This window comes from Telmatherina bonti (genome assembly GCF_933228915.1).
Source record: "Telmatherina bonti genome assembly, chromosome: 21".
NCBI classification, from domain to species: domain Eukaryota; kingdom Metazoa; phylum Chordata; class Actinopteri; order Atheriniformes; family Telmatherinidae; genus Telmatherina; species Telmatherina bonti.
Window position 1 is genome coordinate 6,963,236 of NC_136630.1, and position 15,413 is coordinate 6,978,648.

Genomic DNA, 15,413 nt, shown 5'->3' on the forward strand with positions numbered 1-15,413 from the left:
TGTTTTTGTACAATCCTAGGTGTAATGGAAACACTGTGAGGCTTTGTCATGTCCAGTGCAATGCAGGAAGGTAGATGATCTTCACTGCCAGCAGACGTCATCTTGTGGAACAAGGCACATCTTCTTAATTATTATTATTGCAACAAAAGAACTCGCATTTCCCTTTCTGCTAAACTGTCTGTTATATACATCCGATCCAGCTGGCAGGCCTCACTCACACCTTTATAGCTCAATTTGTAGATGAATTTAAAAACAAAAGTACAGTGTGTGAGACTCACACACACTTCACCTGCAGTGTTGCTGACATCTGCATTGTAATGTTAAAGCTGTGTTAAAATGTGAACTTATCAGCTGATCAAAGTTCCAACCATCATCTATAGTCCCAAACAGTTAATACTGACCAAAAGAATAAGACTGGATACACAGTTAGCCAGAATGGAACCAGTAGTGGCTTAGTGCACAGTAGCTAATCCTCCACATCAAGAAGAAGTGTGTCAGCTTTCTGGTCAAGATGTTTCTGGGTGTTTTGAATGAGTCCTAATGGATGGAAATCAATGATCAGACCGGGGAATCATTGGAAAGATTATTCTTTGTAGCTAGCTTTGGGATATTTCAGTGTCACAGAGGAGGTGGGTTGGGGAGGACAGGTCTCAGCATATCTGATCAGACGGTTGTCCTCATGACGGCAGTGCCAGATGAAGCAGATGTCCAGGTGTCAGGGCTGCATATTGGCATAATCCTAATATCCAAGAATAAAAGGAATTCAATTTAAACATAAGATGAAGACAGAATGAAAGGACTTAAATACTCTATACCTACAAAGTCTCATCTGGAGACTTTCTGGATTTCATGGTGGTTAAATGTCTGATATGTCACATGCTCACATTTCTAGTGTGTGAACGCTTCAAATTAATGTAAACATTAACCCTTTCATGCACAGTGGCCACATAGTGGACACCTATTTACAAGCTTTTTTCTTGCATATTCATGAATGTGGAGGTATTTTTGTAAATAAACCACTTCAGTGAATGTTAGTGAGTCATCCAATATGGTTCCACTCTCTGGAGAGTAAATAAATATATGATATAATTGAACATAATGTAATTACACAAGTTTGCCTTTGCAATAAATAGTAAAAGAAAATGATACAGCTGTATTTTATACAAGATTTACATAATATGATTAAAATGATATATTATTTTATGAACTGGTGATGGACTGGCGAGCTGTCCAGGGTGTACCCCGCCTTTCGCCTAAAGACTGCTGGGATAGGCTCCAGCTTTCCCACGACCCTTAATCGGACTAAGCGGTTTGGATAATGAATGAATGAATAAATGAATGAATGAATGATGAATCATGATAAATTCTAAAGATCACTAATAAACAAAAAAAAGTATCATTGCAAAAGTCTGTAGCGGTAAAATATTGTATTAAAAAAAAGTTGCACTGTTTTTTATTAATTCCTGCAGGAAAGGGTTAATATTGTGAAAAAACAACAGTTTTAAGTGGTTTAATACACTTGCGGCTTGATTCCAGCGACCATAAATGAAACAATTTAACAGCAAATAAACACATGATGCTCGGTGAAAGGTACAGTGAAAGTCAAAGGAATTGCTTACTTGAAAGACGGCTGCATGAAGAACTACAGCTCAGTAATACATGTCTTTACAGAGCCGTGTGAATTGAGATTGTGACTATTAAAAATACAGTTTCACACTCCACTGAATAAAACGTGTCAAAGCCACAGTCGTTTATTCAGGTTGGGCTCTCGCCATGAATGGGATAAGATAAAAGTCTGAGAATTATCACCGTGCACAGGGAGTCATCAATCATAAAACACACAGACGGATTCAGTAAATCAGTGCAAACTTCGGCAAAATTCTGCTGTGTGAGCATTCATGGATAATTTAAATAATTGCAATAATAATTTAGATAAATGCAGCTCCTGTCAAGCGAGAGCCAAAACAAAGCCCGGCTTTTATTGGTGGAGGTCAGGGGCATTTTTCATTTCACTCTTAAGAAAATAGCTGTCTGGGAAGAGACATGGGGAACAGCTGAGTTTCATCAATGCTCAAAATGTGACGCTCCCTCCATCACAGTCACACATGGCTGAATTATAATGTTTCAGTCATATTTCATATTGTTTCAGGGTTTTGCTTTTATTCCAATGTCATTAGAGGAGGCCAGACAACTGAAAACTGGCAGCAAAAGCTCCTCCTTCGGTGGAATGTCGTCTTACAGAAAAGTCCTCGCGGTGAAGTTTGCAGACTAACCGGATTAAACTGATCCTGTGAAACTGAAGGATTTCTGTCCCGTTGAGAGTACTCTCTGCCTCGGATATGACGGGTCACTGAACAGTCTAACATCGTTGTTACAGCCTGGTCAGTCAGCAGACTTAGATCTGATTGAATCGGACTTCATCATCAGAGTTTGAGCAGAATGATTTTCATTCATGCATTTTTTAGGCCTGCTTTTTCCCGTGCTGGGAAAGGTGGAGCTTATCCCAGCATCTCCAAGGCGACAGGCAGGGTACACCCTGGACAGATCACTTTTCATAGTCTGAAAATAAAACATTATGAAATTTTGGCAGATTTTTGCAATTTAACACCCCCTAGATGAGGCTAATTTATCCCGTCTTGCATCCTGTCTCTTCTCTGAGCGCTCTCTTGCCAGTAAAAACCATTTATAAGATGATGTTCTTGTGTCTGGATCTGTCACTTTCTTTCTCTACTTTCTTTGGTCACCCTGATCATGTCTTTTTGGGTTTAACTGAATCAATGATGAATTTGTTAAACGACCAGTGAGTTGATATCCAGTTGCTGGTATGCGACATGAAACAAAACACTGCAGTCATTTGATGCTCCAGGCTGGACATGATGGACCTTGTTCTACCATTAAATCTAGACCAGTACAGGTTTGTGCACACTTTGTTGCATTTCAACAGGTAAAACCTGAAAATGGTGCCAGAGTATCTGATACGACCCTTCTGCAAGGATCCCCATCTTACCAATCGAACCTGAACAAGTGGAGCTTGATACACTGGAATCAGTTGATTGATTGAAAGAATCCCAGCTTCCTTGCAATTTGGCAATAAGGACGAAGTGGAAACAGGGCCGTGTTTAACTACAACGCCATGGGCTTTGCTTGATTAAAACCTCATACCAAGACGACAGAACAAAAACTGCTGGATGTCCACCAATCTCCTCCTTTGTTTCTGCGTTGCATTCTTCTTTGCATTCTGTAGCAGTGCGATGACATCACACTGTTACATAGCTGACATCTATTGATACCCAGCAGATACGCCGTCTACAAACTAAACTTATGATTGGTTTTGGAGACACTGCAGAGATCAGGGTTTACCGTAGCAGAGGGCACCACACAGTCCCACCCTGAGCTGGACCTCTTGGTGCAAAAGGAGCTAAACTTGTGAGGTGCAGTCTCAGTGTTGGGAGACTGCTGGACAACATGAGTAAAGGCAGAGAAATTTTACTTTCCCTCTGAAATGAATTTGTCATGGTGGGGTGGAGGCGAGGACCCAAACGCAGACAGGAAACTAGAGGCAGGAAGTATGAGTAAACGTGGGACAACATGGGGACCGCAAACGATGAACCAGCAAATGAAAACTGAAACCAAGACGTTTATACGCACAGAACACACAACATGCCACAGGTGGTTTAAATGTATGAAATGAAACCAAGTGAACTAATGAACAGGAAGAGGAAGCTCAACCACAAGAGAGAAACTACAAAATAAACCAGGAAACCAGAACTAAAGACCACACAGTAACTCCACCAAGACAGAATTATGTAACTGCGTATGAGATATTTGTATATTAGCTCAGCTAAAACAAACAAACAAACAAACAAATAAAAACAACACCTCCCTTTCAGAGGTTCAGCAAACACTGTGATTCAGTTGGGTTGAGATAAAGACAACGAGGTTGGATGTTCTGCTCTGAGGGGGAAGTATGACGTAACAAATTGTATATATCACCCTTAAACAATCACGCTTCATGCTTCCCAGATTCTTTAGAGGTTTTAGGTGTTGCAACCATTTAAATTCAAGACAAACTCTCCTCTAAAGTGTCCTGTGAGAATAAAACAGAAATAAAACACATCCACTGAAATAAGAATGTGATTTATTGTGGATGCCAAACTTTGCCAACAACTGCTACAAGACAGAAAACCATTTGCCCCTCTGCATCTTTAGAACAGATACAGCAGAAAATGTGTCTTCTGGGTGAAGTAAATCTCATTATGGCTCCCTGGTGGAGCTGGGCAGCCTTTAACCATGTTTGGTAGTTTATATAGGTTTTCAGGAAATAAATAAAATGCATTAGAGCTTAAGGAGTTCTCTTGCCTTCAGCTATGTGAGGAATTTCATAATATAGCTAATCTCAACTGGGCTGGTTGGGCCTTGAGCTTCGGCACAGACCACACAGTCTGTTCATGGCTATTTATTTGTGCGTGTGTGTGCATGTATCAGATCCATGAAAGTCTCTTATATCTTTTGGATTTTATTAAGTTTCCTGCAACAGTTTTTATTGTTCACTCATTAACTATAATCTGCAGAGTTCTGTGCAGACTAGCTGTTCAGGGAACCTAAACAAGGTTAAACTCCACTCAAACAAAACTCCTCTATTGCCAACAGGGAAGGAAAGAGTTTGCAAAAGATGCCTCTGTATGAATTATAGTGCACTTAGGGAGCTGGTGATTGCTACACTACGATGGGGAGAAAACGTATTAATTTCAACTGTTGACCTTTTATCAGATGTAAGTTTGTTCCCGTAGAGCTGGAGAGAAGAATCCGTCTCACATATGGTTTCAGGTTGAAAGCATCTATGTTGTTTTGCTTTGACAGTACTTTTATGAGAAATGTAATCGGACAGTCACGGTTTAACTGCCTCGCTTACTCACTCTATGACTTGAGCTGCTGAGCAGTGCCAGTAACTCTGAGGACGATGCAGAGCTTTCTGGGTTTTTAGCTCACCTTTGTAACAACAACATCTCCTTTTAAGACATGTTGATTACAATGATATACAGACATCTGAACCTCAGACTGCTTTTTCTTCCTTTCTTTTTATTCTCTTATTGATATAAATCATCTGTCGCAAAAATAATCAAGCACTGTACTGCACAACCTTCCACATGACAAGATGATAAGATCTCCTCAGGAGAGCGAAACTGCAGGTATGTGGTTTAAATCCTTTTTTTTTTTTTTTTAAACTTGATGTCTACATGCAACTAAAACCAGATGTCTACTTTGCATTGAATCACACTCGTTTCTGTTTCTAACTGCTGAGTTTTGAGTACAGCACAGCATCTGATTAGCTAAAGAAAACATTTAACATTTGTTAAACGTGGCTGAGACCAACAGCTTAAGGTTCAGAAGTTTAAACCTATAAAATAAAATAAAAAAAAGTGATTTGCGTGTGTTGAAAGGCTGCCAGAAATATTTATGCTTCACTTGACCTTGGAGCAAATGGTTCGTTCTTACTTTTACTCACATTTAGAAGTCACTGTCAGGACCACTTATCCTCCCAACGTTTTAAGTTATGCTGATGCACAAGTTTCCACAAGCTCAGCTAGGTTCCAGCTTTGTAAAGCAAAGCTGCACGATTTTAGTTTATTAGCCAGGAGAATACACTGGGGTCACACTAGATAAGTCATTTAACGAGTTAACGTTGCTACAATAGCGAATGGGAATTTCATGCCATCTGGTAGCTTCTGGTAGCATTTAGCTCATCTGTGATCCTAATGCGATTATTGTTTGTTTTGGTGAAAATCTAGACCGAAAAAGATTTTTTGTTGCAATATTATCAGACGCTTCAGCTTCTGGCATCATAGAAAAGGGGACAAGAGAAGGTCGCCACATATCAGACCTAATAAAGCCTGATAACAATAATATACCTGTGAGCAAAATGCCTGCTACTGTGTAACATCTGAGTTATACTTTATGTAAATCATCTTGGGTTTAAAACCGAAATCAATAAGGATGTAGATTTTATAAATATGACACTTAAAATACTCTGATTTTTGTCTGTTTTCTTAGTCTCCCTTTGTTTGTATACATTACCATTTAACAATAAATCAAAACAATCCACTTTCCTGCATATTTGCAAAGCCGACGGTGTTGCTGCAAGTGGCGGTAAATTTTTATCCTCACGCTTAAGATCAAAACATGAGCATGGAACAACAATGAAGTGTACTATGGCCGATGTTAGCTAGCTACAGCTAGCTCCTCGCAATTTTTATTATTCTTAAATTAAATAAGGGCCCATATTATTTATCATGCTAATTTTCTGGAGACAACATTTGGCCTTGTTGGCTAGCGTCTCCCTGTAAATTTCTCTTTCTGGCCTTTCATCATGTTTTCTGTTGCAGCACTCTGTGTCCCAACTCAATATAAATGAAAGGACTAAACTTTTGTTTAGTCTGTTGTCTTTCTGTCCTCTTCCCCCCCCCACACAGCAGAGGCAGATGGCTGCCTGTCCTGAGCCGGGTTCTGCCGGAGGTTTCCTTCCTGTTAAAAGGGAGTTTTTTCCTTCCCACTGTCGCCATGTGCTTGCTCAGGATGGGTTGGTTTCCTTATATAGGCTGTTATGAACTGACTTCCATTTTGTTTTTTTCCTGTCTGTAAAGGGTCTTGAGATGGTGTTGCCGTGATTTGACGCTATGTAAATAAAGTTGAATTGAATTGATTATTGTTCATATTGTGGTAGATTCCAACATGGTTGTTTGGCCCACAAAGCTTTGTGACTCCCGTTCCCTATAGGCAGTTTGGGCAACGTTATACTGCTGCGTTTTGATCTTTCACATGTATCTGTTAGCTTTTTATTGTTTTATGATCTTGCTCTAATGTTATGTTGTTAAATATGAAGCAAAAGATTTTTTTTATTCCCATTAAGCACATCTGAGTTGTTACTGAAGTGAACTGTTCAGACCTACTGACCATAGTTCAGAGTATTTATGATGCTACAAACATACTGTATATTCTGTACAGCAGATTTAAACTCTTTCTTTGTGTACAGAGCTGAGGTTGTTTTTAAATATGATTTTTAAACAAATTTGACTTCATAAAGGATCGGATGAATTTCCAATGCCCATCTTGTGTGAACTCATGAACTTCAACTGTTTATTCACTGTTTTTATTTGCAGCCATGAGCATTTTTTCCAGTTACATTAATGCTTGTGTTGAAGCTGTCCAATGCACTTATCTTAAAAAAAAAACACTGATCACTTGACTCTTGTTTTTCAATCTGCAGTTCTTTGCTTGACCTATTAAGAGCTCAATCAGTGGATGATTAAGTCAAATCATCCAAGTAGCCTCCTTTGAGAGCTAAAAGAGTGTGTGAGAAGCTGTCACGTCTGTGGATTTTATAGCAGCAGTCCCCGTGCGGCACAATAAGATCACCCTGGTTGGTCTTGCATTAAAATGTAGATATCCAGGGTTCAGTGAACACAGCCTCCTGAGGCCTGTTAGTGGGTGAAGCCTGTGAAACAGTTTATCCTTCATTAGGAATCATGCTTGGAGCTACATAAATGCTGCAGCAGCAGAGTAAGTGTGCTAATCAGTGTTTAAACTGTTTGTTGCATGCAGTCTCCTAGAGACAAGCCTTCTCCAATTTTCTCCTGAATCCTAATTCTCCTGCAACCTTTCACTCACTGCAACTATAATCTTCAACCAAGTCTTGTTTGATGAGGAGGTTGGGAGGAAAACACAACACACAAACCAAATTTCACACACACTTCTCCTGTTAGCGAAATTCAAACCACTTTTCTCTGCTTGAAGCAACACTTTGTGATCTGTACAAACCCTCTTTCATCACTCACGGCATTTCCCCCCCCACAATACTTTGACTGAAAATGTTTTCTAAGCTTCCACCTACCATTTAAACACTCCGACTCCCTGTTCTCTTGCCAGTGTGTAAAGAAATGAAGGGAGGCTCTGGACTTTTACACTGGACCGTATAAATTCCCTGAAAGCAGCAACGATCCTGCTTCCAAATGATTAACACACGCATAAAACTCTGTAAGCATCTCAGATAAACTTTGGCAAAACATGAGGTCAGTGTCTGTCTGTGTGTGTGTGACGGGGGAAGCCTGACACTAGACAGGGACACCCTGACAGGGCTGGCTGTCCAGGATGACTCCGAGTGCAGCGGGAGAACAGCATGAAAGAGAGAGAGAGAGCGAGAGAGAGAGAGCGTCGCCCTGCCAGCCAGCTTGGAGATGACAGGGGATTTGTCTTGGCTGAGACGAGGAGGCAGCTTACAGAAAGCAGATGGGCAAAATGAAGAGGAGAGTAAACAAAGAAATTAGGATGGGGGAGGAGGGGATTTCTGTGAAAATAAAAACTGAGGTGTGAATGAAAACTATGAGGGGAATTAAATCTGGTTAAGAGCCCAGAAGGATCAGGATGAATATGAATCCCAAATGCTGTGAGAGAGCCGAGGAATAGAGACGCAGGCTGTGGAAAAGAGAGAAGCGCAGCAGCGATAAAATCACATGAGCTCATCTGATCAAACAAAACGCTCATTTATGGCCTCAACACGCCTGTTTGGCAACACTAAAGCAGCACTAAAGAATTTATAGAGTGGAATCTCTTTGGTAGTCGTCTGTTCAGTTTTCAAGCCATGCTTCTTATGACTGCAGCGAAACTTTGCTGCTTCAGACGAGGTGTGTCGAGTGGAGTTGTGAAGGCGGAGAAATACCCCGTTTCTTCATCAGCTGACGTTTAAAAGCTCTAAAATGCGACACCGCTAACCGCCCTTCTGCTAAAACAGCTCAGGCTCTGACAGATTCCCATTCAAACAACGTCAAAGCTTGATGTGCAGATTTTACCTGCTACCTGCAGAAAAGTGCTTCTCTAGGGGAAACAAGACGCTGAAGACGTCTCACACCGCTAACGGGGACGTTCCTGCTGCATCCTGAGGGGCGGACCCCACATGTTGAGCCTAAAGTTTTAGGGTTTTTTGTGTCAGAGATGGATCTCCTTTGATCTGGCCAGATCACCATGGCAACTTGAACTGGACCGGCTCCAGAGTGGTTTGTGATCAGAGTTTAGTTTTAGATCTTTAAAAAGGGATGATTTTTCCTGATAGTTATAAACAGCAAAATCAGACTGAAATAATAAATAATTTAAGTATTGAGTTAATTTACACATCGCTCAGAGTCGAGCATTTTGAATTTTTGATTTAATTTTAATATAATAAAATAAAATAACATCTTTTCACCGGAAACAGTTAAGAATATGAAGGTAAATAGGAAAAAAAAAAAAAATCCAATCCTCGTGACCAGAACTCAGCCGTGCATCAATTCTCCATACGGAGAAAACATCCTGCTGGGATCATGTTCAGCCTTGCATTTTCCCAAGAAAAAAGCTTTGCAGTTTAAGTACAACAGGCTGCAGGCGGTTCCCATGGCAACCACGGTGAATTCAGCGGGCTACATATGGTTTTTATATGTCGTCTGCTCTACATCGCTGATACTGGAGCTCATAGAGACATGAAAACTATTGTGAATTATTAATTAAAAGAATCATTTAATTGATTTGGTTGCAGATTGAGGTGATTTGTCTGGAATTTTAAGTCAAAAGTTGTAAATTCAAGACATTTATAAGCAGCTCAACTGAAAGAGTTGGTGCATATTAACAACGCTGCTGGATCTTATTCTTTCATGTGTCAAGCAGTCTGTCCGTTTCATGCAGAGGAAGCGGTTAAACATGGCTTTCTGTGATGTGCACAGAACCTGCAGGAGAACAGAACCATTCTCTACCTTCTGTTTTGCTCTCCTTTTTCGAGCTTATCTCTTTCCATTTCTCCTCTGTCTGCCTTTTTTTGCTCCCGCTGTGTCTCCTGTCTGGTCCAGCAGTTATCAGCAGAATTAGCAGTAAATACATTTATTTAAAAAGCTAAATAAAAAAGCTAAAATAAAAATATCGTCCTCACTCGCTCGGTTGTACTTTGGCACAAGCCGGACGCCCTTCCTGACGCAACTGTGAGGTTTTTTTTTTTTTAAACGGAGTTAAAAAAAAAAAAAAAAACTCTAAAATTGTTAAAAAACAAAACATAATGAAACAACTAAAAACTGAAACTGTGTCTTATTGTACATTAAAAGTAATCCAGCAGTGACCGGATAAGTTTCCCAGAATCCTTACCAGGAATTTGCGCTTCTGTTTCCACTGTGCGCCCTGAGCGTTGGTGTGTCGATGGGCCTCCGTCACCAGGCGGATCAGGTCCCACTCGTCCACTGTGGGCTCCGGGCGGGTCTGGAGGGATTTCACCATTTCCTCCTTTTTGCGTCGCTCCCTGTTCTCCTCGATGAGGCGCCGTTTGGCCACCCGCTTCGAGTCGTCCAGCACCACTGGCAGCAGAAGACGCAGGCGCAGGAGGCAGAAGAGGAACAAAGAAGACACGGCATCAATGTCAAGTCTTACGAATTTGTGCAAATCTCTGAGTAGGACACGCACAGTCCATGGCCATGCCCACTGCGATGCACTTCTTGAAGCGGCACAGCTGACACTGGTTGCGGGTGATCTTGTCGATGATGCAGCAGCCATCGTACTTGCAGGAGTAGGAGGGGTGGAGGTTTTTCTGTATGGTCCTACGAAAGAAGCCCTGCGGGGGCAAAGACAGGGGGGGGGGGGGTGTGGGGGGGTGAAGAAAACGGAGGAAAGGAAGGAAGAAAAGAAGAAAGTTTTAAATTGTTCTTAACTTTGATGAAAAAATAAATAATTAGATGCATTTAATAGTGACATGATGAACAAAGAAGAATAAAATGAGCATATAACATACTGACAGGATATACTGTGTGTGTGTGTGTGTGTGTGTGTGTGTAGAAGATGTTGACTATGGAGGCATCATATTATGTTTCTGAAAGATCATGTATGGATTTTGAACCTGGTGCGCCTCTGTGTGTGTGTGTGTGTGTGTACCTTGCAGCCCTCGCAGGTAATGCAGCGGTAGTGGTAACCAGTGGCTTTGTCGCCACACACCACGCATGGCTCATCCTTTTCGAGGTAGCTGGGGATGTACCCTGAAAGAGGAGGAGGCAGGAAGGAGGGTTTACCTATCTGCTGTGTCTCAGCTTGCTAAGAAAGGCGAAACGCACCGAAGCAGTTCCTGTTCTGGACTTTTGAAATCATTTGAACAGATTTACTGAAACATCAAAGTTTTTTGGAACCTGCAGACGATTGAAGCTCTTTTCACAGCAAAACAAGCACATTATTCCTCAACGGCAGAATTTTTCTGAATGCAGATGTGTGAAGAACGATGACGTCTCAGCCCACTTTGCCGATGCCAAACACTCCACCAGTCAATCAAACTTTATTCACACAGAACTTTGTCTACGAAACTAAAAAGCAGCACAGAATGTAAAGTCAAATATAGACTAAAAACAGCACATTCCACCATTTACCACCCTGGAGAAAAGAGAAAGAACTGAGCAAATATGTTGGTAATTATAATCGGAATAAAGTTTAGATAATCGCAGATATCTGTGAGGAAACAGCGTAGATTAGTGGTTTCCTCGAGGGACGCTGTCCTGCAGGTTTTCAGTGTATCCCTGTTCCAACACACCTGGGTTTGATGAATGGATCCAGCAGCCACTAAAGTTCTGCACAATGACTGATTAGTTTGAGTCAGGTGTGTTGGAGCAGGGATACATGGAAAACCTGCAGGATTGTGGACACTCCTGATAGATTAAAAACAAGCAAAATGTTTAAAACATTGTATTAATGTGTTAATAAAACAGGGAAATTAGTCAAACAAATGAAACTGAAATAAAAACGGACTAAAAGAACCAAATAATTCATTTAATTTACCACAAATTCACAATGTGTGAACCTATTCATTTAAAAAAAAAGGCACTAATGAACTGATTTCTGTACACGGGCTCTGATGTTTAAATGAATTATTCAGGTAAAAATGTTTAAATATGTCTAAGAATGTGTCGAGTCCAGGTGAGGGGCAACACATGCAGTCTTTCTTCTTCAAAAGTATCTCTAAGAAAAATGGCCAAATTCACAGAAACACAACCGACAAACTCGCCGTTCATCAAACTTTGAAGACCTGGTCCATTTTAAGTGTTCAAATGATCCAGAGAATAAAAAAATGATCAATTGCCAAGTTTTCCTAAAATTAATTTAAGAGGCACAAAAATGAATTAAAACATCTGTAAGAAACGCGAAACTCTAGACGAAGGGTCGATTAGCTGCAGGGAGGACATGTAAACATGTAGATAAAAACAGGTAGACAGAAAACAAAATAAAATTTAATTTAATTATAAGAAAAATGAAATGATCACCAAGGCTTACTGACAAAATACAAATGTGTATTATTATTGATTATGGCTTGGTATTATTATGATTATTATTATTATTATCATTATTGTATATTCTTGTTTTCAATGTGCTAAATATCCTGATAAAATGTTGTGAAAGTTTCAGTATCTAAGTTCATTCATCTATTTCCTTAACCACTTCGTCCAATTCAGAGCCGCGGGAAGCTGGAGTCGATCCCATCAAGCACTGGGAGAGAGGCAGGAGGACTGGACTGGTTGCCAGTCCATCACAGGACCAACATAAGTTATCTCAGTTGGTCATCTAAGCTATTATGGGAAAAAGAGGGAAGACTAGATAATGATATTACTTCATCCTTTTAAAGGTGGAGTATGTAAGATTTTCAATATTTTCAAAATAAATTAACTAAAAAAATAACTACAATCATAATTAGATAGTTTTTTTTAAACATGTAGGTTCCAGTCTGTCCATATTTGATGCGTTATTAAATTACAAGTTTAATTAATGACAAAGACCCTTCTTAAATGTTTTCCTACCAGTAAAAAAAGTGCTTTTTGTCATTTGTCATTAATTAAACCTGTAATTTACTAATTATGATTGTAGGTATTTTATTAGTTAATTTATTTTGAAAACATTGAAAATCTTACATACTCCACCTTTAACCCTTTTTTAACTTTAAAAGTTTGACAAGGGTTAAAACTAAAATTCTTACTGAAACTTTAGTTTAAAAACTAATCTAATCTAAACTAGAATAGAATAGAATAGAATAGAATAGAATAGAATAGAATGAGAATGAATCTTCCACTGATTCGGTTTTGAAGTAGCTGCTAAACTAGTACGCCCACAGAGCATGCTCAGAATGCTTTGGGTTTAGGATGTGATTAAAGTGGACCTCATCACCTCTTAATGAGCAGCCAGGATTACTTCAGTAATTATAAGATATTTATATTTAACCCAGATCTGTGACAAGAAAGATCAAGCTTTTTTTTTTTTCCAACTGAGCCCCCCCTCCTCCACGACCACGTGCTACATCTTTTGAAACCTCCATAATCATCTTTAAAACTTTCCTTTTCCAGAAGGCCTTTCCTGTTGTTGGATGAATATCCACCACCACCGCGTTCCTCTGCAACGTGCAGGGAGCATGTTGCTTTAATCATATAACATTTATTTTATTATTCTGCAGTAGATTTTGCCAAAAGATTTCATTATATTTCACACTTATTTCCTGATATTTCAATGTCATTTATTATGAATAAGAAAATAAATATTTTATGTTTATAGAGTTATAAATAAAGCACTTTATTTGCAGCTATTTAAATAAAGTTTTACTATGATCTTTATTCTGACAAAAAAAAAAAATGTGGAGGACAAACTTTTGAGAACAGAGCGGACAAGGATTTCTGTCCGTAAAGTACCACTCATCTCTTAGTCAGTTACCATGGCAACATAAGCTACTTGCTTGTAGGTATATTGATGGTTTTTATTTGAGTCTGAAGCATCTGTCAGACACAACATATCATTTGTTTGAAATCAAAACATCCATGAGAGAGCAGTACTCTGCAGAGGTTTCGAGGTCTGCCATTCTCATTTTACGCATTTTATGCTCAGAGTTCATCTTCAACGCAGGTCCTGTTTAAGCTGTGGTCCAAGGCAGCGAGCTCGCATCATCATCCTCAGCTCTGATTAAACCAAATCTGTAGGAAGGTTTAGAGATGCTGATCGGAGAATAATTACTGTCGTCATGACGGGACATTGTAAACAGTCCATAAATGACGTGATGCAACATGTAAGGAAGTAAAAGATTCTTTGCAAATGGATAAAAAGAATAATTTAATGATGAAAACTAAGTCATCAGCTGCCACCTACAACTACAAACTGAAATTAATATAAAAATTGAATTTAAGATATAAAATATGATGTCATTTCATCTTTACGTTTAAAAGTCCAAAAGGTTGCTGGTGTCTGTGATCCATGATAACACAATGATCACATTTTCACTGGAAAAGCTTCACTTTGTTGCTAGGAGACCTTGATTTTCAATTAGAAAGTGTGATGAAACCATTTCGCCTCAAACCAATCAGAAAGCTGGCTTCCTGTTTAAAATCCTGCTTCTTGTTGGGAAAGTACTGAATGGTTTCGGACCAAAAACCGTTCAGGATCTTCTGGTTTGTTATGAACCAACCAGATCTCTGAGGTCAGCAGGTCTACTCTCTGTTCCCAGAACCAAACATGGAGGCAGCGTGTGGTTTTTATGTTCTTCACTTGTGGAACAAAGTCCCAGAAGCCTGCAGGTCTGCTTGAAATCACTTTTTATCTGAGGCTTCCTCACACTGTCATTTTTATTCTAAATATTTTCTCCCTCTTTTCATTTAATCTCTTTTTCTTTACAAAGTTGCATTTTGTAATTCATGTAAAACTTTCATGTGTTTATGTCAAGTACTTTGTCTTGTACACGAAATGTACTCAACAAATAAACTTGTTTTACCTTTAATTGATGGTAATTTAAAATTTAAAGCAGCCAAATAAGGTCTCTGAAAAAAAGCAATAAATTGTCCTCTATGACTGGAAAAAAAAGCCAAAAAGACAGTTTTAAGCACAATGGCACCAAAAACCAGCTGTGTTGTGACTATTGTTGGTAAACAGTAGAAAAATTGACTGAAAATAGCAAAAACATCTGGAGGAAAAAGTGTAAACATATAAATAGTTTCTGTTGTGTGTTTGTTTTCATGCCGAGACTTAAGAGAATGATATGCAGATGAGTAAAGTCTTGTTTACTGCTGTTATGTTGTCATGGCTGCCTTACATCCGGGTTGTCTGGTCACTCCTGCAGCTCTTCTCCAACACATCGGAATCAAATGAATGTCTTGTTACAGACACCTCTGCAGAGCTGAATGGCATGCCGTTCATCCAGATGTGTTGGAGAAGGGATGCGTCTAAAAGCTGCAGGGCAGAAGATCCGGAGAACCGGACTTGGACACCCTGTTTTACATCATGTCAGCATCATAATGTAACAACTGGGACTGAAAATAACAAATCTGTACACTGACTGCTTAAAGGGTTGACGTTCCACATGCATTTCTGTATATAATAAAAAACAAAATGAAAAAAACAGG

General features: G+C 39.5%; 1 protein-coding gene across 2 annotated transcripts in view; it reads right to left on the reverse strand.

Annotated features, from left to right (window-relative positions):
• Positions 1–15,413, reverse strand: part of LOC306771195 (thyroid hormone receptor alpha-B) — a 48,588-nt gene that overhangs the window by 11,976 nt on the left and 21,199 nt on the right. Inside the window, exons 3-5 of one of the 2 annotated variants that reach the window (XM_079260302.1) lie at positions 10,936–11,036; positions 10,471–10,618; positions 10,159–10,364 (exon numbers count right to left, since the gene is read on the reverse strand). In XM_079260302.1, the coding sequence (XP_079116428.1) occupies positions 10,159–10,364; positions 10,471–10,618; positions 10,936–11,036 (455 nt within the window). Of the gene's footprint in view, positions 1–10,158; positions 10,365–10,470; positions 10,619–10,935; positions 11,070–15,413 lie in introns of both variants that reach the window. The other variant, XM_079260301.1, reaches the window with a different exon arrangement.